Genomic DNA, 23,359 nt, shown 5'->3' on the forward strand with positions numbered 1-23,359 from the left:
GTTATAATTAGTGATGGTTGCTTTTTATTACTTGAATTTAAATTCTTCAGCTCCCATTACAAGAGTATGTGGCCAGATTAATAGCTCAGGGCCTTGGATGCCAGAACAGTAACTTAACCACTATGCTATTAGGGAAAGGCATAAAAGGAAGTAAATACTCACATGCCCATAAGCCATTATGACATGGACTAAGTATATCTCATAACATCATTCATTATTGGCAGAAAACAATGCACACAGATCACTTTGCATTTCACATGTTCATGTTCCAGACCACAGCTATGTAAATCTTCTAAATGCAAATTGATATTTGATGAGGCAGATTTGTATTTCTTGGCAAGTTTAACCAGTGAAGTGCCAACTATGTGACAAGATAATTGTATGACTTTAAATAAAGAGACAAAGGAGACTGCAGAAGCTGGAATCTGGAGTAAAATAAAACAAACAGATTGACAATCTCAGCAGGTAGGGCAGCATCTGGGCAGGCAGGGGAATTGCTAATTTTTGCATCAAGTGCTTACATCTGCATTGAAAGAGGAGAGGAAGATTACTGATTTAAAGAGGAGAGGAGCAGGGTGAGATGGGGGCTAGCTGATGCTAGATGGACTGAGGAGGGATTACGGATGAAGGGCATCTGGTGAGGGGCAGGTAGAGGTGGAATTGGGAGATAAAGGCAGGTGGGTGATAACAGGAAGTACATGAGGAAAAACAAAGACAGATGGAGCCAGCAGCTGAGTGACAAATGAAAGGTATCAGTACTGGAATCTGATTAGATAATATAAACCATTAAAGGAGAGATGAGACACAGAAGGGAACCAGAAGGGCAAGGGGATACAGTGGGTGAAGTGTGCAGGTAATGGTGGATAAAACCAGGAAGGACAAGGGTCCTAAAATGATGGGGGATGGAGGAAGGCAGTGCAGGAAATGGAAGAAAAAGACTAAAACTTAAAAGTTCAATGCTTATACCATTGGACACTGTAGACTACCCAGATGGAATGAGGTGTAGTTCTTCTTGTTTGTGTTGAGTCTCACCCTGGCAGCAAAGGCCAAGGATGGACAGATTGGTGTGGGAATGGAAAGGTAAACACAGAACAATATGTATGTAGGAAAGAATGGTACCAAGGAGAATTATTTTAAATTTAATTCATCGAAAAATGGTAAAACAGTGGAGCTCAGCAAGACACAAAGTACACTGCAGATGCTGTGGTCAAATCAACACGTACAAAAGCTGGATGAACTCAGCAGGTCGGGCAGCATCCGTTGAAATGAGCAGTCAACGTTCTGGGCCGAAACCCTTCAGTCCTGATGAAGGATCTCAGCCCGAAACATTTCAACATCCAGTAGGACCCCCTGGCTGTGCTGATACCTTGAATGTAGCAATGCTCAGCTGGAGTGGATGAGGTAGAAGTACAGCACCCTCTTTATAGATAATCGTTATCACTCATGATCCAGCACTTAGAGCAATGTAAGGCATCGAGCAAGGTGGACTCACTTAGCACAAAAGGGAAAATATAATCTTCCAGATGCATGGCACTGACCTCTTCAGCAAACATAAACACTCTTAACTCCTGATTCTAAAAGACTTGTGCAGTTGATCAGGAATGGAAATCTACAAATTGATAAGACCCCATCATCACTAAACTAGAGGTCGCTCTTTCTTTTAAAAGGTTTATTAAAATTTTTTTACAATATTTACATCACTTTCATTCAAATATTCACACAATTTTCAAATTAAAACATAGTCATCCTTGTCCTGGATGCACTCGAGCACCATGGCACCCAAAGGCCCCTGAAGGCCTCCAGAGCCAGCACTTCCCTCCCTAGGATCACCCAAGCATGGACCCCTTCTGCAGTAGAGAGCATCAGCAACCATGAAATATGGCATAGGTCATCCTTGGCCATCTACAACGATCCTAAACTAGAAAGATGTAACAGTAAGCCACATAACCTTCAAAGGCAAAGCAGTTCAGGGATGTGAAAGCACCTGGAGATCTGCTGGCAGAACAAATGATGTACTGTACGTTTTAGCTAGCCCAACTCTGCAGAGATGCTGTTCCTTAGCAAACTTGAGATAATGACAAATGTTTCTGCAAACTCTTCAGAATTAGGATCTTTGAATACATTTACTTCTCTGCTTCCTCCTCCAGGTTATCAAAGTGCCTTAGGTGCCTATAACATCTGCTATGAAGTTTGCCAACAGGATTACATCACATTTCATTCTGGGTCAAACACATTTTCCATCACATCTTGTTTCCAACATGCTGTAACCTAATCTTTAGCCACTTATGTTCATGTAATTCTGGAGCATCCCAACGTGCTTCACAAGCACTGACCCATTTCTGAAGTGTAGTCATTGTCATTACATGGAATGCAAAATGGGTTCCCTATTTGTCCAAGTCACAGTCAGAAGTGTATTAAAACTGCAATAGTGTTGTCTATCTATTTATTTAGAGATGCTGCGTGGATTAGACCTTTCTGGCTCTTCAAACCACACCACCCAGCAACCTCCGACAACCCTGATTTAACACTAACCCAATCATGGGACAACCTACAATGACCAATTAACCAGTTAATCTTTGGACTGTGGGAAGAAACTGGTGGACCGGGAGGAAACCCATGCATTCCATGGGGAGGGTTAACAGACACCTTACAAATGATGCTAGAATTGTACTCCAAATTCCAATGCCCTGAGCTGTAATAGCATCGCACTAATGGCTACACTACTGTGGCACCCAATCAATACCTATCTGTCAATAAGCAGATCCCGAGCGGCCCCTGGTCAGCATTAGATCTTGTACATTTAAATAAACAGAACCATCTTTCAATGTCTCGCTTGAAAAATATAATGTAACAGTCTCTCCTTGATCCACTAAGCTTAGGTTAGTAACTGGAGTTGGCTTTGAACAAAGAAAACAAGGTACACCCTATCCTCGTTATATGCGTCTTCAGACAATGCGGATTCAGTTATACGAGGAACCTACTTCTACCAATGTCTCCTTATGTGTCCAAAACTCAGTTATGTGAGGAGCACTGCTTCCCCACCAATACAAGTCATGTGCACTCGCCTCACAGTCGGGATGAGAAGCACCACTTTCCCACCAATACAAGTCAGGTGCACACGCCTCAAGTCTCACTCTTGCCAGTCTCGCATTGGTTTTGGCAAGGTGTGGATGTGCGATCTTGCGCTCTTAAACTTTTGTTGATTTTGCCTATGGTGCAGTGATTTTGTGTTTGAAATATTTAACTATGCCTCCTAAGCGTCCGATGTCATGTCCTGAACCATCAGCTGAACGGCCGAGAACCTCTTTAACATTTGAAAAAACGCTGGAAATTATAAACAGCACAGCATCAAGTGAAGGTAACAAAATTCTGGGATGCTACTGCCGGGAACAGAATCTTGCCTTTAAAGTTCTTTTGTTACTTGACAATGCGCCAGCCCATCCTAAACATTTGGACAGCATTCATCCTAACATAACAGTGCGTTTCCTGCCGCCTAACACAACATCGTTGATTCAACCACTCAACCAAGGTGTGATCCATATTCAAGTCATTTTTTTTAACGTCAAACTATCTCTCAGATGCTGCAAACAACAAACGATTTTGAAAATCCTTGGAGTTTACCAACAGTGAAGAAATAGTGGAAGTCGGAACACTTGGCACAAACGGTGATGAACATGGACCCAAGTTTAGAATGGAGTCAGCATTTCAGTCGTTCCCTGCCATCAACTCTTCTTCCCTACAAGCAAATTCATGCTGAAAAACAAAATGCAGGCAAGCAAACAACCCTCACCACTTTCTTCAAACCAGTGTCATCTCCTGCTGCCGGCAGTTCTAAGAGAACTGTGAGTCTTCCTCACCCCTTGCTGTGCTTGATATGATCCTGACGACCACAAACATCCACCTTATCCATGTAAAGCTGCCCGACACCACAACAACCACTCATCTCCCGGAGCGAACACACCTGCCACTGTTGGTGAGTACTGTACACCACAGTATGTTAACTTTCTATGATTTATTACATTGAATATTACCTTAAATTGATGAAATATAATATAAATGTTGCCTTGTGGTACTGCTTTTGTGTCGTATTGATATGAAAATGTGAATAAATTACAGATAAAACATATTTAGGAAGCCCTCCAGAACACATCCCTATTTTCTCCATTTAAATATTTATTCACATTATGCATCGACTGCGAGAAACGTATCCCCTGCATATAACGAGGAGAGGGTATATTTGGTAAGTACTCAATTCGTTTGATGATAGAGGTCCAAGCACGCAGAAGAAAGACATGATTCCAACTCGGTTGCACAGACTCTGGAAGTTCAGAAATATTATGTGCAGGCCAAGGGGAAAGAGGTGGATACTGGGACTAATTAAAGAGATCTTTCAAAGCAAAAGTACAAAATGGGATGAATGACACTAAGTTTTTTCCCCTACATTTTCTTTATTTTCAGATTTCCAGCAATTTCACATGGACAAGTTTTATTTCACTTTTTAAACTCTTTCTCCTTCCCTCATTTGTCTCCCTTAATACGACTCCAGACAGAAGAGCAATAATTAACAAGCATTCATTACTATCGTAGATGACACAAACATTTGTGTCACCTTGACCAGGCTCATCTCACACTTTGCTTGTTTTCTCTCTTTTCTAGTACTTCAAAAGGTCATATGAAGAAAGACTGGATCGACTAGGCTTATACTCACTGGAATTTAGAAGATTGAGGGGGGATCTTATTGAAACGTATAAAATTCTAAAGGGATTGGACAGGCTAAATGCAGGAAGATTGTTTCCGATGTTGGGGAAGTTCAGAATGAGGGGTCACAGTTTAAGGATAAAGGGGAAGCCTTTTAGGACCGAGATGAGGAAAAACTTCTTCACACAGAGAGTGGTGAATCTGTGGAATTCTCTGCCACAGGAAACAGTTGAGGCTGGTTCATTGGCTATATTTAAGAGGAAGTTAGAGATGGCCCTTGTGGCTAAAGGGATCAGGGGGTATGGAGAGAAAGCAGGTACAGGGTTCTGAGTTGGATGATCAGCCATGATCATACTGAATGGCGGTGTAGGCTCGAAGGGCCGAATGGCCTACTCCAGCACCTATTTTCTATGTTTCTATGTTCTATCAATCTTAAATTATAACTTTATTTCTCCACAGATGCTGCCTGATCTGCTGAATACCTCCAGCATTTTCTATTTTCAATTTAGATTTCCAGCAAATATAGGGTTTATGCTTTTGAATAACTTTTCTTGTGCTTCTAATTCCATAATTAGTCTAAGTTATAGCTAAGGCAGGAGTGAACAATAGAAACACAGGCTGGAGGAGCTCAGCAGGTCAGGCAGCATCTATGGAGAGGAACAATCGACATTCTGGGCTGAGATCTTCATCAGGACTCACAGAGAATGAACAAGGAGCATGCAAAAGAGAAATAAAATAGCAAAGAGATTTGGCAAACAGTTATTCGGTGATATGGAATCCTAAGGCATGTCAAGACATCAAGAAACAAAATCTTCAAAAATCTTTGAGTATGATTCCTGCATGCAAGTGTGCACTCAGTGATAACTTGAAGAGAAAGGGTGGTGAAGGGGAAGGTAGCAGTTGTGACAAGAACAATATTTTGCTAACATGGGGAAGTAAGATTCAATTTTCAAACAGTTGAAAATTTGATCCCACAACTCTACATCAACAGAACCTAATTCACTCCCAAAAAATACCTCTAATTCCTGCCAGTAATCAGTACTCTTTCCATTAATGGCCATGGGTGTTGTTCATCATCAAGCTTGCTGAAGAAAATTCGAAAGCCAAGTAAAAAAAGGAGGAAAAATACACAATGACGAAACACTTTACTTACCCCTTCTGGTATTAATAGGTCCCCCTCTCATGGCAAGCACCAATTTAAGAGTACAACCTTCTGATATACTGCAAATAGAAGACAGTAAACTGTGATAAACTGATAATGACCTCTTTTCCATACTGCTACTTGCTACTTGACCCATTGGTTGTTGAACATAGGGATACAAACTATCATTAATAGAAAAGATCTTCTTTCTAAATCTTAAGTAGCATCTGGAAAAATACAGGTATCTGTGCCACTTTTACTCAGTCCCATTCTGGTAGGAGAAAACAGATGGGGAAATGTGTATTATTACCACACAGGCTACCAGACTTTGGACCATATTTTGCAATAGCGACCAGTAGAAAAAGGGTCAGAAAAATGACAGAATTGCCTCATGCTGATTTTGGCTTTTCATTCCTACTGTATGCATCAGTTTTCATTCCTACTGTATGCATCATAAAAAAGGCATTTGTTTATATTAGGAGTACAACTCAAAATTTAAAAGTTGTTTTGTTTTAAGTCACAACTTACTTATAGTCCTGTAAACAGTATTCATCTTCAAGTTCCAAGTTGTTCCAGATGAGATGTTGCTGTGCAATGGGAATACCTATGAAAAAAGATGGTCTATTAAATGTTGAGAGAGCAGAGTTGGAGTTAATCCCATTCATTTCATTCATTCTTCTTCTTCACACCTTTGCCACTAATGTCAAATGTCAGCAAAGATTTTGTAGGGTTACTTAAACAACCAGGCAAAATAACAAAGTCAAAACCAGCCTAATTAACACTAAAATCATATTTTTTTTAACACTGGAGGACAGGCACTAAAATTAGAAATAACATACTACAAAAAAAAACAAGCACATTCATCAGACAAGCTTCAGCCTCTTCCATCATGATTCTGGGTATGCCCTCCCTACTGGCAGAGCAAGACCATGAGTACTGAGACCAATCAGTAGCAGAACCGTGAAGGTGCTATAGCACCTGCTCAAACACAGGAATGGAAACATCAAATTATCACCAATTCCTGCCGTCTTAAGGTGATCAATCAGTACTAATCCATGTGGTGAACAGCACTTAAGAGTAGAAGCAGATCAGGTAACATTAACAGAGGGAAGAGAAACATAACACGCACATGAAGAATACAGATACAGTGGTGCTAGAAAGTTTGTGAACCCTGTAGAATTCTCTGTATTTCTGCATAAATATGACCTAAAATGTGATCAGATCTTCACCTAAGTCCTAAAACTAGATGAAGAGAACCCAATTGAATAAATAACACAAAAACATTATACGTTTATTGATTTATTGAGAAAATTGATCCAATACTACATGTATTTGTTGGAAACAGTATGCGAGCCACGGGGGTAATGCCTTCTACAAAAGCTATTCGGAGTCAGGTGTTCCAATCAATGAGCTGAGATTGGAGGTGTGGGTCAGAGGCACCCTGCCCTATGAAATGACGCACAGTCAGGTTACTGACAGAGCCTGCTCTTCTCAAGAAAGATCTGTTTACGTGCATGTCTCAATCAAAACAGCATTCAAAGAACCTTAGAAGAATTACACAGAAACATGAAGCTAGAAAGGGCTACAAAAGCATTTCTGATTGTTCATCAGTCCACACTAAGAGAAATGGCCTACAAATGGGAAAAAAAACTCAGCACTGTTGCTACTCTCCTTAAGAGTGGGCATCCTTCAAAGATCACACCAAGAGCTCAATGTACAATGCTGAAGGAGGTGAAAAAGAATCCAAGGGTAACAGCAAAGGACCTGCAAAAATCTCGAAAACTTGCTAAAGTTTCTGTTCATGTGTCCACTATAAGAAAAACACTGAACAAGAACAATGTTCATAGAAGGACGTCCTGGACAAAACCACTGCTCTCCAAATAAAAACATTGTTGCACATCTCAAGATTGCAAAAGATCACCTGGAAGTTTCATAATGCTTCTGGGACAATGTTCTGTGGACAGGCGAGACAAAAGTTGAACTTCTTGGCAGAAATGCACATTGCTATGTTTGGAGGAAAAAGGGCACTGCACACCAATACCATAACCTCATCCCAATTGTGAAGCATGGTGGAAGGAGCATCATGGTTTTGGGCTGCCTTGCTGCCTCAGGGCCTGGACAGCTTGCAATCATTGAGGAAACAGTTAATTCAAATGTGTATCAAAACATTTAACAGGAGAATGTCAGGGTAGCACTTCGTCATCTGAAGCTTAATAGAAGTTGGATAATGCAACAAGACTATTATCTGAAAGACAAGAGTAAATCAACAACAAAATGGTTTAAAAAGAAGAAAATTTGTGTTTTGGAATGGCCAAGTCAAAGACCTGATCTTAATCCTATAGAAATGTTGTGGAAGGACCCAAGCAAGCAGCTCATGCAAGGAATCCCACTAACATCCCAGAGTTGAAGCAGTTTTGTATGGAGGAAAGGCCTAAAATTCCTCCAAGCTGATGTGCAAGACTGAGCCACAGTTACTGGAAACATTTGGTTGAAGGAGCTGGTTGTGGATTACAGGGGAAAGGAGACTGGCTAACCCCTATCGACATCAATGGACTTGGGGTTGAGAAGGTAAACAACTTTAAGTTTCTCAACATCTACATCAAGGACCTCACATGGTCTGTACACACCAGCTGTGTGGTAAAAAGGTACAACAGCACCTCTTTCACCTCAGACGGTTGAGGAAGTTTGGTATGGGCCTCCAAATCTTAAGAACTTTCTACAGGGGCACAATTGAGAACTTCCTGACTGGCTGCATCAGTGAATTGTACATCCCTTAATTGCAGGATTCTGCAGAGAGTGGTGTGGACAGCCCAGCGCATCTGTAGTTGTGAACTTCCCATGATTCAAGACATTTACAAAGACAGGTGTGTAAAAAGGGTCCGAAGGATTATTGGGGACCTGAGTCACCCCATCCGCGATCTATTCCAGTTGCTACCATCCAGGAAACGGAACCGCAACATAAAAGCCAGGACCAACAGGCTCCGGGGTCAGCTTCTTCCACCAGGCCATCAGACTGATTAACTTACACTGATTTGAGTGTATTTCTATGTGACATTGGCTGTTCTATTTATTATAAATTACTATGATTGCACATTTAGATGGAGACGTAACGTAAAGATTTTTACTCATGTATGTGAAGGATGTAAGAAATAAAGTCAATTCAGTTCAAGATATTGCTCTACAAAGGGCTCGTGCAAGTTACTGAAAGCAAAGGCTCACATACTTTTTCCAACAAATACATGTAATATTGGATCATTTTTCTCAAAAAATAAAATTAACACATATAATCTTATTTAATTGGGGTCTCTTTATCTAGTTTTAGGACTTATGTGACGATCTGATCACATCTGAGGTCCTATAGAGAAATAGAGAAAATTCTACAGGGATCACAAATTTTCTAGCACCATTGTAGTTAGCTGGCTTAACTGTATTCATTGAAACTAAACTCAATAAACTTGATAATCAACTTGTTGCACCTGAACCTATCCATGCCATCAGTCATAACTCTCTAGAGTGCTATCTTCACCAAAAGAAAGGCTTTGTGACAAATAGGATTAACCATGCTAATAACCATGTTAATATATTGACAAAAAACTGTAAACAGGATAAAGTGCTTTTAGCTAGCACCTGTGGCAGAAATATATCCCACCAGAATTTATAGACTAATTTACAAGAGCTATTTAGAGACTTAGAACAGGTCAGATTCAGTTCCAGACACTCTTGAAAGATGGATACAAGTACAGGATTATGTTCATCCTAAACAGAGCAACTAAACCACACCACACACAACAAATCATGTCTTGAAGAAAACTTATAAATGAATCACTATTCATTACACTCACAACTATCCACAAAAAATAGACTTTTTACACAAAAAAACAGAAGCCTGTCTAATGTGGTACTTCCCTCAAGTGACAGACATAGCAACAACTTGCCTCCTCAACCATGCAGACCAAAAAGTATCACCGGGAACTTTGAACAAATTTGTTCATGGACATACAAATGAAAGAGGAAAAGATGTAAAGGAAAAGAAATATTTAAAAAAATTAAAGCTGAAGTTAACACATTCCCACTTTTAAAAGTAATTTTCAGTCCAAAGGTGTTTTTTGTTTAATTTGGTATTAGTTAAGTCTAACTAATAAGGCTCTTGTACATCACAAGACTGCAGTTTCTTAACCTGGATCCTCAGGTGTCTGAATGCTAACCCACGGAGAGAACAGAAGCAAAACATCTGAAGATGTAGGACAACTCAATGCTTCTCCATTTCAGTATGGCATGGCCCTCCCCACCAAGGCAGCATCCATCACCAAGGATCCTCACCATAATGGACATGCCCTCTTCTCAATACTACGACTACTAGGGAGGAGGTGCAGGAGACTGAAGGCCCATACTCTGATTTAGGAACAGCTGCTTCCCCTCTGCCATCAGGTTTCAGAATGGTCCACGAACATTAACTCGTTTGTGTTATTTACTGTATTTTATAATTTACTGTATTTTTGTCTTTGCAGTGTATTGCTGCCACAAAGCAATAAATTTCATGACATGCAAGTCTGTGATAATAAACCTGATTCTGGTTCAAATTCTAATTGTGCACACTAGAAACCACAATGGATTGCACCACTTAACTACAGTCAACACAAACAACCAATTATACCCACTTTTAAATGACTGAAACTTTATTGTTGGGGTTATCCCTATTATGCTCATCATCCACCCTGCTAAGCCTGAAAGAATGTTTGTGTAACTGTTTCATTCAAATCACCTCCAAGTTTCAACTGGAACCATGATGGATCTATTTCATTTTATAACTCAGCCTAGGGAATATTGCTACACCTTCCAAGACATGCATATCTATTCCTAGCAAAAGAGAACAAAATTGAACAAGTGTTCTCAACTGTCTAAATGCAGTTAAGAATTATTTTCTTGCACTCCGGCCCCTTTGCAGTAAGTTATGGTTAACAAGGCACTTGAGAAATTATGATAGGACATATTTCTATAAGGGAACTAACAAGCCCCCTCTTTTCCAAGTACTTGCTGGACTTGCATATTAACTGTGATTTGTGTATCAGGAAATCAGGCTCCAGCATCTCCCAAGACTCAGTTTTTTAAATGTACTTAGCTTATGTCTCTGCTTTCAAAATGCATAACTTCTGAAATGCTTTAAATTATATTCCAGCTGTTATAATTTTAGTCATTTACAATCTTAATATATTCCTTTGTAACATCTATTTCAATCCTGACTAGATAATTAAGATAATTAAAGGATTTGATAGGATTGAGGCAGGAAATATGTTCCAGATGTTGGGAGAGTCCAGTACCAGAGGGCATGGATTGAGAATAAGAGGTCAGTTATTTAAAACAGAGTTGAGGAAGAGCTTCTTCTCCCAGAGAGTTGTGGAGGTGTGGAATGCACTGCCTCGGAAGACGGTGGAGGCCAATTCTCTGGATGCTTTCAAGAAGGAGCTGGATAGATATCTGATGGATAGGGGAATCAAGGGATATGGGGACAAGGCAGGGCCTGGGTATTGATAGTGAATGATCAGCCATGATCTCAGAATGGCGGTGCAGACTCGAGGGGCTGAATGGTCTACTTCTGCACCTATTGTCTATAAGCTTGTATAAATTACCGGGCCCTCAATCATGCCAATGACATGGACTGTGAGTAGCTAAGGCTCAATCATTAATCCTTAAGAAATCAGACTATTTGTACATGAACAACCCAAAGGTGACCAATACCTAACCTTCAGTCTACATCAATGTCACCTCTACACCAATGAACCTAATCTTGTCCTTTAGTTTATCTGGCACTTTACCGAGTGCTTTTTAAACATCCAAAAGCATCACATGCACTGACTCACTATGTGGCTAACCAAGAATCTCCTACTGGTCACACACTCCTTTGCTTTAGAAGTATGTTTCACCATACCAGTTTCATAACTTAGTAACAGACTGTAGAACATAGAACATTACAGCACAGTACAGGCCCTTCGGCCCACTATGTTGTACCAACCTTTTAACCCACTCCAAGATTAATCTAACTCTTCCCTCTAACATAAACTTCTAACTATTATCCGTAAGAGTTTCTTATGCATCTGCCCTCACTCCCACCCCGGCAGTGTGTCCCATGTATCCACCACTGTGTATTAAAACTAAATCACTGACATCCCCCCTATACCTTCCTCCAATCTTATTAAAATTGTCCCCTCATATTTGCCATTTCTACTCTGTGAAAGTCCATTCAATCAATATCCCTCATCCTATTGTACACCTCTATCAAGTCATCTTTCATCCGCATTTGCTCCAAAGAGAAAAGCCTTAGCTCGCTCAATTGATGCTCTCTAATGCAGGCAGCATTATGGTATGCTACATCAGGCCAAAGTTTCCTCATTCGTACACTCTTCAGGACAGGGAACATTCTAAAATCTAGGAAATTCTTAAAAGATCAAGCCGAAACAATCCAGAATCGCCAAAACCACCAATTAAAACTCAAGAATATGCCCATCAGCTTCTGACCCTATTAATAAAGCTTTGCTAAGACAAATTTGTTTAGATTAAACCATTCTCTAAGAAGTTTTACCCCTTTAAGATTTTTTGTTTGTTTTCCACAATGTGAATATGTTGTATTCTGTATTATAATTTTGCCAGTCTCCCAAATTAATTTTGTTAATCTCTTTTCTGCATAACAGGTGAAGCTTTTACAATCTACTTCTATGACCTCTGCCTGTTTGCTCAGATTTCACCTTATCTTAATTCAATGGTCATCTAAACTGTATAATGTATGCAGTGGACCGGAGAGGAAAGGATAACTTGAATCACCCCTACTCTGGACTGATTCCATGACCTACAGACTCAGTTTCACGACTTCTTTACGACTTATTCCCTTAGTAGTAATCTTTATTTGGACATTGGTTGTGTGTCAGTCTTTCTTTATCTATAGTTTTTCATAAATTGTATTGTATTTCTTTTTCCCCTGTAAATGCCTGCAAGAAAATAAATTTCAAAGTAGTATATATTAACATATATTTAGATAATAAATCTAATTTTGAACTTTTGAAAAAGAGGAAATTAAATTCTGCACACAATTGTTTGAAAAGTTTTTGTAATAACAGCCCTGCTGAAGGCAATTATAGGGAAAAGGTATGCCAACCATCCTCAAAACCACGACCATGAGTTCAATGATTTGAACACATTTAGCAGTGGTTGCTGCAAGGGTGAGAGCGGGGATTGGGGTGGGTAGGATGCTGGAAGGGAGACCTCAATTTAATTTACATGGTGAGAGGCTGAAACAAAGGAGGCTAATAAGGGAAAGGAGTGAAAATAATAATTAGAAAAAGCTCAGTGGATGGCAGTCGTGCTCCCAGAGACTAAGGACACTCAGACAACACTATGAAATCCAGATAGATAACTGGGCCAGCACTGAAGCAGTATCACTTTGTCTTCTTGGCATGTTAATCTAAGATGCCAGTAGCTCTCAGATGGAAATAGCTCACAGATGGAAGTAAACCCCATACTAATTGAAAAATAGCAAGTCATCCTCAACCTGAGGTCTGCCCAAGAAGCATTCTGAAATAAGTGCTAAAATCCGAAAAAAATGCAGATATTGGAAATTTGACACAAAAACAAAAAATGCTGGAAACATACAGATCACAAAGTAGCTGTGGAAAGAAAAAAATTAGCATTTTAGATAGATGATGCTGTGGTGACCCACTTTCTGCACAGGCGAACCGGCTCACAAATAGCCAGCACGCGTGGGGAGACTTCGGTAATGCACCTCTGATGTCATTTCCACCCGGAGAGGGCGGGCGCTAGGGATTAAATGCCAGCACCGCGAAGTTTGAATAAACTAGTCTCGAGACGACTTACCGACTGCGTGTCGTTATTTCAGCACTGTGTGTAGCACATCGCTACATTGGTGACCCCGACGGTCCAAATGGGATTTGGACCAAAGATGACCGACTCTTCTTCTGTTTATGCAGTTTCGCTAAAACTGCCGACTTTCTGGACGCTGCAACCGCGCGTGTGGTTTAGCCAAGCAGAAGCCCAGCTCTAGATTTGGCAGATATTCTCTGATTTCATGCGTTACTACCACGTGGTGAGCGCCCTTGACCAAGAGACGGCCGCCCAGGTTGCGGATTTCATACAATCGCCCCCGGAAGAAGGCAAATATGAAGCATTCAAAGTGCTGTTCAATGGGACCTTTGGCCTCTCACGGCGTGAGCGGGGTGTCCGCCTGCTTCACCTGGACAGTTTGGGAGACAGACTGCCGTCAGCATTGATGACCCTGGCTGATGGACAAAAGCCCTGCCTCATGTTCGAGCAAGCGTTCCTAGAGCAACTGCCCAGGGACATACATCTGCTGCTGGCCAACGCAGATTTCAGCGACCCCCGGAAGGTGGCGGGCCGGGCAGACGTGCTGTGGAAAGCCAAGAGGGACAGCGTGGCGTCCGTCGGTCAGATTACCAGGCCATGCGCCCAACAGCGGACCAGACCAGGCCCAGCAGGGCACACAACACAGAGGCAGGAGTGAGGAGGCCAGTGAACAGTGGTGCTTCTACCACCAGTGGTGGGGCACAAAAGCCCGCCATTGTCGCCCGCCCTGCAAGGGCCAGGGCCAGGGACAGCTGCCGCTAATGACTATGGCGGCTGGCCACCAGGACAGTCTCTTGTACGTCTGGGACAAACAGTCGGGACGCCGCTTCTTGGTCGACACTGGAGCAGAAATCAGCGTCTTGCCCACGGCGGAGTATGACACCCGCAACAGGAAGCCAGGACCCACCCCGAGGGCCGCAAACAGCAGCACAATACGGACCTATGGCACCCGCACAGAGCAGCTGCAGTTCGGTGCCAGCTGGTTCATGTGGGACTTCACACTGGCTGCCATGGCCCAACCACTCCTGGGGGCGGACTTCTTGCGAGCTCACAGCCTGCTGGTCGACTTGCAAGGGAAAAGACTGGTACATGCCGAGACTTTTCAGACGTTCTCCCTGGGTGAAGCCAAGTTGCCGGCCCCACACCTGGACTCCATCACGCTGTCGGTCAACGAATTCACCAGAATCCTGGCGTACTTTCCATCGATTCTGGCACCACAGTTCACGGCAGCCATGCCCAGACACGGGGTTCAGCACCAAATCCCAAAAAAGGGACCACCCCTCTATGCCCGCGCATGAAGGCTCCCTCCGGAAAAGCTCCGCCTGGCGAAGGAGGATGGAGGAATTGGGGATCGTACGGAGGTCCGACAGCCCATGGGCCTCCCCCCTGCACATGGTGCCCAAAGCAGCTGGGGGTTGGAGACCATGCGGCGACTACCGCAGACTGAACGAGGCCACAACTCCAGACCGCTACCCCGTACCGCACATACAGGACTTTGCAGCAAACCTGCACGGGGCAAGAATATTTTCCAAAGTAGACCTCGTCCGGGGATACCGTCAAATCCCAGTGCACCCTGGAGACATCCCCAAAACAGCACTTATCACCCCATTCGGCCTGTTCGAGTTCCTCCGAATGCTATTCGGCCTGAAGAATGCCACACAGATGTTCCAGCGGCTAATGGACACGGTGGGACGCGACCTGCACTTTGCATTCATCTATTTGGACGACATCCTTATAGCCAGCAGTTGTCGTCAGGAGCATCTGTCCCACCTCCGCCAGCTCTACTCCAGCCTGAGTGATTTCGGCCTCACGATCAACCCGGCCAAATGCCAGTTCCATCTCGATACCATCGACTTCCTGGGCCACGATTACCAAAGACGGGGCAACACCTCTGCCCGCCAAGGTAGACGTGATCCGCCACTTTGCCCGGCCCAACACGGTCAAAGGCCTGCAGGAGTTCGTTGGTATGGTGAACTTCTACCACCATTTCCTCCCATCAGCAGCCTGTATCGTGCGCCCTTTGTACACCCTCATGTCGGGTAAAGGCAAGGACATTACTTGGGATGAGGAGGCCGTGGTCGCTTTCATTAAAGCCAAGGAAGCCTTGGCAGATGCCACGATGCTGGTGCCCCCCAGAATGGACGTCCCCACCACACTCACGGTGGATGCATCCGACACAGCAGTCGGTGGGGTGCTTTCCGGCATTTCAAGTACTTCTTAGAAGGCAGGCCGTTCACCACATTCACGGACCACAAACAGTTGACCTTCATGTTCACAAAGGTGTCCGATCCCTGGTCAGCTCATCAGCAGCGTCATCTGTCCTACGTCTCAGAGTACACGACGGACATCCAGCATGTCTCAGGAAAGGACAACGACGTGGCAGACGCACTCTCCAGACCAGCTGTCCAGGCCCTGTCCCTGGGGATGGACTATGCAGCACTGATGGAGGCGCAGCAGGCAGACGACGAGATGCCCAGCTACAGGACCGCAGTCTCGGGTTTGCAGCTGCAGGACTTTCTCGTAGGCCCAGGTGATAGAACCCTCCTGTGCGACGTGGCTACTGGCCAACCTCGCTCCATCGTCCCAGAAGCCTGGAGGCGGCGAGTTTTCTACTCCATACACGGTTTGGCGCACCCATCTATCAGGACAACCGTCCGGCTGGTCTCCAGCAAGTTTTCATGGCACGGACTTCGCAAGCAGGTCAGTGAATGGGCCAGAACGTGCACGCAGTGCCAAACAGCCAAGGTGCAGCGGCACACTAAAGCCCCACCACAGCAGTTCGAACCCACCCACCGGAGGTTCGACCACATTCATGTGGATATCGTGGGCCCCCTACCAGTGTCCCGAGGAGCGCGGTACCTCCTAACTATGATAGACCAGTTCACGAGGTGGCCAGAGGCGGTGCCGCTCACTGACACATCTGCTGATTCCTGCGCCCGAGTACTGATCACAACCTGGGTAGCACGCTTCGGGGTACCAGCCCACATTACCTCCGACAGAGGCGCCCAGTTCACCTCCAGCCTGTGGTTGGCTGTGGCCAGCCTGTTGGGAACGCAGCTACACCACACTACTGCCTACCACCCACAGTCAAACGGACTAGTGGAACGCATCCACCGTCACTTGAAGTCGGTTCTCATGGCCCACCTGAGAGGACCTAACTGGGTGGACGAGCTTCCCTGGGTCCTGCTTGGAACTTGCACAGCGCCCAAAGAGGATCTGCAAGCCTCATCGGCCGAGATGATGTACGGCGCACCCCGGCCGTCCCAGGAGAGTTCATACCAGCCCCAAGGGGGCAAGAGGAAGAACCCGCAGCAGTCCTGGGCAGACTACATGAGAGGCTCGGCAACCTGGCTCCCGTACCGACTTCACAGCACGGACGGACCCCAACCTATGTACCCAAAGACCTGCAGAACTGTAAGTTTGTGTTTGTACGAAGGGGCGGACACCGGGCACCAATGCAGCAGCCATATGAGGGGCCATTCAAGGTGATCAACAACAACGGGTCCACGTACGTTCTGGACATTGGGGGGGGGGGGAAGAGGAGATTTTCACAGTGGACCGACTCAAACCAGACCATGTGGACTTGGCGCAGCTGGTCGAGATTCAGGCACCGCGGCACAGAGGTAGACCTCCCAAACAGAGGCTGATCCAGACTGTGGACATTAGGGGGGGTGTATCGCCAGTTCTGGGGGGGGGGGGTTATGTGGCGACCCACTTTCTGTGCAGGCGAACCGGCTCACAAATAGCCAGCACGCAGGGGGAGACTTTGGTAATGCACCCCTGAAGTCATTTCTGCCTGGAGAAGATGGGCACGAGGGATTAAATGCCAGCAACGCGAAGTTTGAATAAACTAGTCTCGAAACGACTTACCGACTGCGTGTCGTTATTTCAGCGCTGTGTGTAGCACATCACTACAATGCTTTCTCAAAACTGAGTACAAATGGACAAATGTTAGTTTTAGGTTGCAGATCAGGTGTGGGAGAAGGATGGACAAACAAAGTGGGATTAGATTTGTATTGAGGCCAAAATATTCAACTTTATTCTCATCCGATCACAAGACCTTCTTCCACATCTTTACAGTGTCTAAGTGACACTTTGCAAAGTCTTTATGGGCAAGGGATTTTTAAGCCAGTCTTCTACTTTGCCATCCTTACATAAACAATCTTTTCGTGCAAGGCTTTTAGAGATTGCGGAGCCATGAACTTTGTCTCCAGTTGCAGCACTGATTTCTGCAGTTTACTCAGAATGATGGCTGGCATCACTCTCTTACAAGTGCCATTCTTGTCTGGCAACTAAGTGTAGAGGAATGACCTGACCTAGGCCACGTGGCTGTGGTTTCATATTTTTTCCCTCTTTTTTATCATGGACTGCATTGAGCTCCGAGACATATTCAGTGCCTTCAGTACTTCAAAATTTTTAGTTAATAGTTGACAGGTTTTGGAAATATTCTTCTGATCTGACATGTTTTGTAGATTGGCTCAAAAAAAGTTCTACTTCAATATATCTTAAATTTAGAAAATGAGAGAGTAAAACGTGAAAACAATTGTGGGGGTTGAATACTTTATCAAGACGCTGTGTATGTACGTTGATAATAAATTTACTTTTAACTTTGATGATCTGAGTGCTTACAGCATTTGTTTCTGTGCTTTAAGTGGGAGTTTGATACCTGTAGGAACTATCCTTTAACTCTCATCTCCAAACAGGTCCCAAGGGATTGTGAAGAGCATTAACGGATTCCTACCTTTTCTAAATCATAGCAGTGATATTTCAATTAAACTCCATTAACTGCAAAGCATTTTTGGACATCCTCATATTGCAAGAGGCACTAATTAAGTTCACGGTTTACATTCTTATAAGTTATTTGGGTCTTAATAGAAAAACAGATTTGTACTACTATAAATAATGTATTATTTACTTGCTTGAAGGATTAGTTTCTGTCTCTTTGCTCTGAACTGCAGTTGAATATAAAATCACTTGAATAGTGAAGCAGAGTATTTGGAACTGCTACATGCTGTTAGTATATTTTTGTCACATGGAAAAACAGTTTAGCAAGCCAGCTACACAGATAGATCATTTCAAAGTGTAAGTACATTGAGGTAGTACAAGGGAAAAGCAGTAATGGAATACTGAATATAGTGTTACAGAAAAAGTGTTGTGCAAGTAAACAATAAGGTGCAAGGTCCACAAGCAAATAGGCTGTGAGGTTAAGAGTTCATCTTTAACGTACAAGAGGTTCATTCAAGAGTCCCTTCATAACAGGATAGAAATTGCCCTTCAGACTGATGGTGTACACTTTCAAGTGTTGTACCTTGTGCCCTATCGAAGGCAGGGAGACAGAGAATATCTAGGGTGGGAGGAGTCTTTGATTATGCTGTCTGTTTTTCTAGAGGCAACAAGAAGCATAGACAGAGTCAATGGAGGGGAGGCTGGTTTTTGTGATAGATTTTGTGTGTTACTTTGAATTTCAAGTATCTGCAGAGTTTCTTATGTTCAGACAGGATGCTATCAATAGTGCATCTATTAAAAATTGGTGAGAATCAATGGAGACTTATGAGCAAGTAGAGGCATTTGTGCTTTCTTGGCATAGTGACCATGTGGGTTGAACTACAACAAGCTGTTTGCTTACACACTCAACCATCTGCACCTCAGCACCACTGGCGGGTGTGCCCCCCCCCCCCCCCCCCCCCCCGCTCCATCTCCTGAAGAAAACAACCGGCAAGATCAGCTCCTTTGTTTTGCTGACATTGGCTTGGGGGGAGTTCTCTATCACTTTTCTGTACTGCTTTGTCATAATGTAAGATTAGTACTGATTTGATTTCATCCCTTTATAATGTCAAATACAAAGCAAATGCAAATAGTAAAAATAGTGGAAAAAGTCAGTGGCATTCATTCAATGGACAAGTGAAGTTTTTAGGTATTTGTCCTTCAACCTGGAGAAGACTTCTACAAATACACATATATTCTGAAAATTCATAATGTTCAACTGTTCATAGTTAAATATAAAAGCTCACTTTGATAGTTATACAATTATCTAGAACCAATATCCAGTGAATTGTGTGATCTTTGTACAAATTTTCAAATTAAAGAGAACTTTAGAAAAGGAAGGTCACATGATCAACAGCTGATCAGTATCAATGAGAGAACATACTCGAGGCAGCTTAAAACAACCCTGAACTACCCCACTATCAAGGAGAACAGAACAAGCCAATAAGGATGCTCTGGGAACTTACATTCTGAGAAAGGGACAGTCTGATAAACTGCAAAAGCACAGATATTCCTATAAGAAACTGCGGAGTGGTGTTACAGCAGAAACTTGAAGGGGTTAAAGATACGCATTCGTATGTATAAGGACTGGATTGGTAGCCTAGATTGGTAACTGGCTGCAAGAGGCTAAACAATGTCTGCTATGTATGCTAAGAAATGCGTTAAAAAATGCCTCAAGATAACCAAGAGCAGCAACACTTGAATCCAACTACTGAAGATATCTTGAGTCAGAGACTCAGAAGAACTGGTCGCTTGCAGCCTTGGTCAGGTTCATCTAGAGAGGGTGACATTAAATACAAACAGTAGTTTTCAAAGTTAGGAAATTAAACTAAGGGGTTGTATAACTAAAATATTGTGATACTAAAGAGTTAGGTAATTGAACAACGTAGTGAATATTTCGAGTTGTTTGAACTAATTCCAATTAAAGCATAGTTGTGAGGTAGTCATTGTTTGGTGTGTTTTATCATGTGCTGTATTTAATTGGCTGTGTATGTAAGCTATTGACTAACTTGAATAATACTTAACATTACTGCAGGTGAAAAAACAGTTAAGGAGATAGCAAATGTGGTTGTCTGACACAAGGAAGCACTGAGTCAAGGAAATTAACCTCACTAGGCCTAGATCTAAATGAGCTAGAAGGGAGATGCAGTACAAAGAGCCTATAAGTGATGGCTCTCTGTGATGTGAATGAAGAGAGTTATTCAAATTCAAGTGAGATTGTTAGGTGAAGGTGCTGGACATGAACACTGTTTGATGTTTCAACTTTCAATTGCATAAACGAGAAAGAGTACAGTGAAAATAAAAGAAAAATAGAAATTAAAACCATGGAAGAATTATTTCAAACATAACTGCTGGTACAGTGCATAGTAAAAATGAGACAACGTTTTTCAGGACCATCGTGTTACACGACAGTACAAAAAACTAGACCGAACTACATAATAAAAAAAGAGAAAGCTACACTAGACTACAGACCTACACTGGACTGCATAAAGTGCCGAAAAACAGTGCAGGCTTTATAATAAATAATAAACAGGACAGTAGTGCAAGGTGACAGTCCAGGCTTTGGGTATTGAGGAGTCTGATAGCTTGGGAGAAGAAATTGTTACATAGTCTGGTCGTGAGAACCCGAATGCTTCGGAGCCTTTTCCCAGACGGCAGGAGGGAGAAGAGATTAGAAGAATGTAGAGCAAGCTGCTGATTGTAGAAGGTCCTTCTTTCAACTTGGACTTGTAGCCACAAATTCTGTGTACAAGTGGCAAGTTTTATTAAGTTTTGTCAGTGTTGACCACAGGATATTAATCCTGAAGAATACAAAGACTGCAATTCTACTGAATGCTTTGGGGCAAAAATGGGTTCTCTTTACTTTAGATATTATTACCAGGCACTTAACAGACATGAACATTACTTATTTATCAGCCCAAGATTTACCCAAGTTTTATGAATGTTCACTGCATCTCATTACCAGAGGAAACACAGCTGGACTGAACACTTGTGAAGAAGGACATTGAGGAAACAGGTAATAGTAGGACTTCAGAGCAGAACACTTGCTGCAAGGTTTCCCCATCTGCTGGTTGTGGACTACAGGAGGAATGGAGACAGGCTAACCCCTATTGACATCAATGGATCTGGGGTTGAGAGGGTGAACAGTTTTAAGTTCCTCAGCATAAACATCACTTAGGATATCATGTGTTCTGTACACACGGGCTGTGAGGTGAAAAAGGCACAACAGCGCTCTTTTACCTCAGACGGTTGAAGAAGTTTGGTATGGGCCCCCAGATCCCAAGAACTTTCTTTTAGGAGCACAATTGAGAGCATCCTGACTGGCTGCATCACTGTCTGGTATGGGAACTGTACTTTCCTCAACTGCAGGACTCTGCAGAGAGTGGTGCGGACAGCCCAGCGGATCTGTAGATGTGAACTTCCCACTATTCAGAACATTTACAAAGACAGGTGTGTAAAAAGGGCCCAAAGGAACATTGGGGACCTGAGTCACCCCAACCACAAACTGTTCTAGCTGCTACCATCCAGGAAATGGTACCGCAGCATGAAAGCCAGGACCAACAGGCACCTTCTTCCACCAGGCCTTCATACCGATTTATTCATGCTGATGCAACTGTATTTCTATGTTATATTGACTATCCTGCTGTACATGTTTATTATAAATTACTATAAATTACACATTGCACATTTAGACAGACGTAATTTCTACTTCGATTTTTACTCCTTGTGTATATAAAGGATGTAAGTAAAGTCAATTCAATTCAATTCATCTGGCTTCCCCTTACCATAACCAACAATGCTAAGTATCACATCAGTCAGTTGATTCAATTAATTTCTAATATCTATGGTATTGTAGCGGTGTGCTACACGCAGCGCTAAAATTACGACACGGAGTCGGTAACTGCAGTCGAAGGAAAAAACTTTATTCGAAATCTTCAGCCTCACTTTTAAGCCTCCCTCAACCTGCCCCCCATGGTGCAGAGGCTCCAAAGCTCTGTGCTCGCAAACCCCCGTAGGCTATCTAATTGTGAGCCGGTTCGGATGTGCCAGGAAATGGGTCGCCACAGAACCACACTTGATTACATGGTACCTTGGTGTCAGTTATTTTCATCTCAGTTCTAGAATTCAGCTGATCTGCTCTTGCTAGCAACGTAATTGTAATTAGATGTGAACTTTTAAAATGGTCAAGAACAAAGACACCAAATTTGAATACTAGGGAGCAATTTACCAGAGTGCAAGTGGCAAAGAAACATTGCACTATTGGAGACTCTAAGCCAAGGGACTGTACAAAATGTCATACTGTATGACACTGCACCCATGTGTTAGTATCATACAGTATGGAAAAAGGCCCTTCAGCCCATCTTGTTCATGCCAACCAAGTTACCTGCACAAGCTAGCTGCATATCCATCTCAACCTTTCCTATCCACATAATTGTTTAAATATCTTAAATACTGTAATTGCACCATGTCTGCCAGTCCCTCTGGCCACTCGTCCCACATATTCATCAACGTCTGATGAGAAAGTTAGTCCTCAGATCCCTTTTAAATCTTTCCTTCCCCCACATCTTACATCGAAGTCTTTTAGCTTTAGACTCCCCTATTCTAGGGAAAACTGCTGTGACCATTCACCTTATTTATGCCCCTCATGATTTTATATAACTCTGTCAGGGTACACCTCAGCCTGCAGTAGTCCAGGGCAAAAAAGCTTAGTTTATCTGATCTCTCCTTATCACTCCAGCCTTCAGTCCTTATGCAACTCTGCTGTACCCTTTCTACAGCTAGGTAATCAGAATTACACACAATACTCCGAGTGTGGTCTCACCAATGTGTTGTACAGTTGTAACATGACATCCCGGCTCTTGTACTCAGTCCAAAGAAGGCAAGGTT

General features: G+C 43.0%; 1 protein-coding gene across 3 annotated transcripts in view; it reads right to left on the reverse strand.

The window, feature by feature from the left end:
* Positions 1-23,359, reverse strand: part of zfand4 (zinc finger, AN1-type domain 4) — a 50,868-nt gene that overhangs the window by 18,160 nt on the left and 9,349 nt on the right. For all 3 annotated transcript variants that reach the window (XM_059946291.1, XM_059946289.1, XM_059946290.1), the window contains 2 exons: positions 6,368-6,443; positions 5,852-5,919 (listed from right to left, as the gene is read on the reverse strand). In XM_059946291.1, coding sequence (XP_059802274.1) covers positions 5,852-5,919; positions 6,368-6,443 — 144 coding nt within the window. The remainder of the gene's footprint in view (positions 1-5,851; positions 5,920-6,367; positions 6,444-23,359) is intronic.

The sequence above is a fragment of the Hypanus sabinus genome, chromosome 21 (genome assembly GCF_030144855.1).
Source record: "Hypanus sabinus isolate sHypSab1 chromosome 21, sHypSab1.hap1, whole genome shotgun sequence".
Taxonomy (NCBI): domain Eukaryota; kingdom Metazoa; phylum Chordata; class Chondrichthyes; order Myliobatiformes; family Dasyatidae; genus Hypanus; species Hypanus sabinus.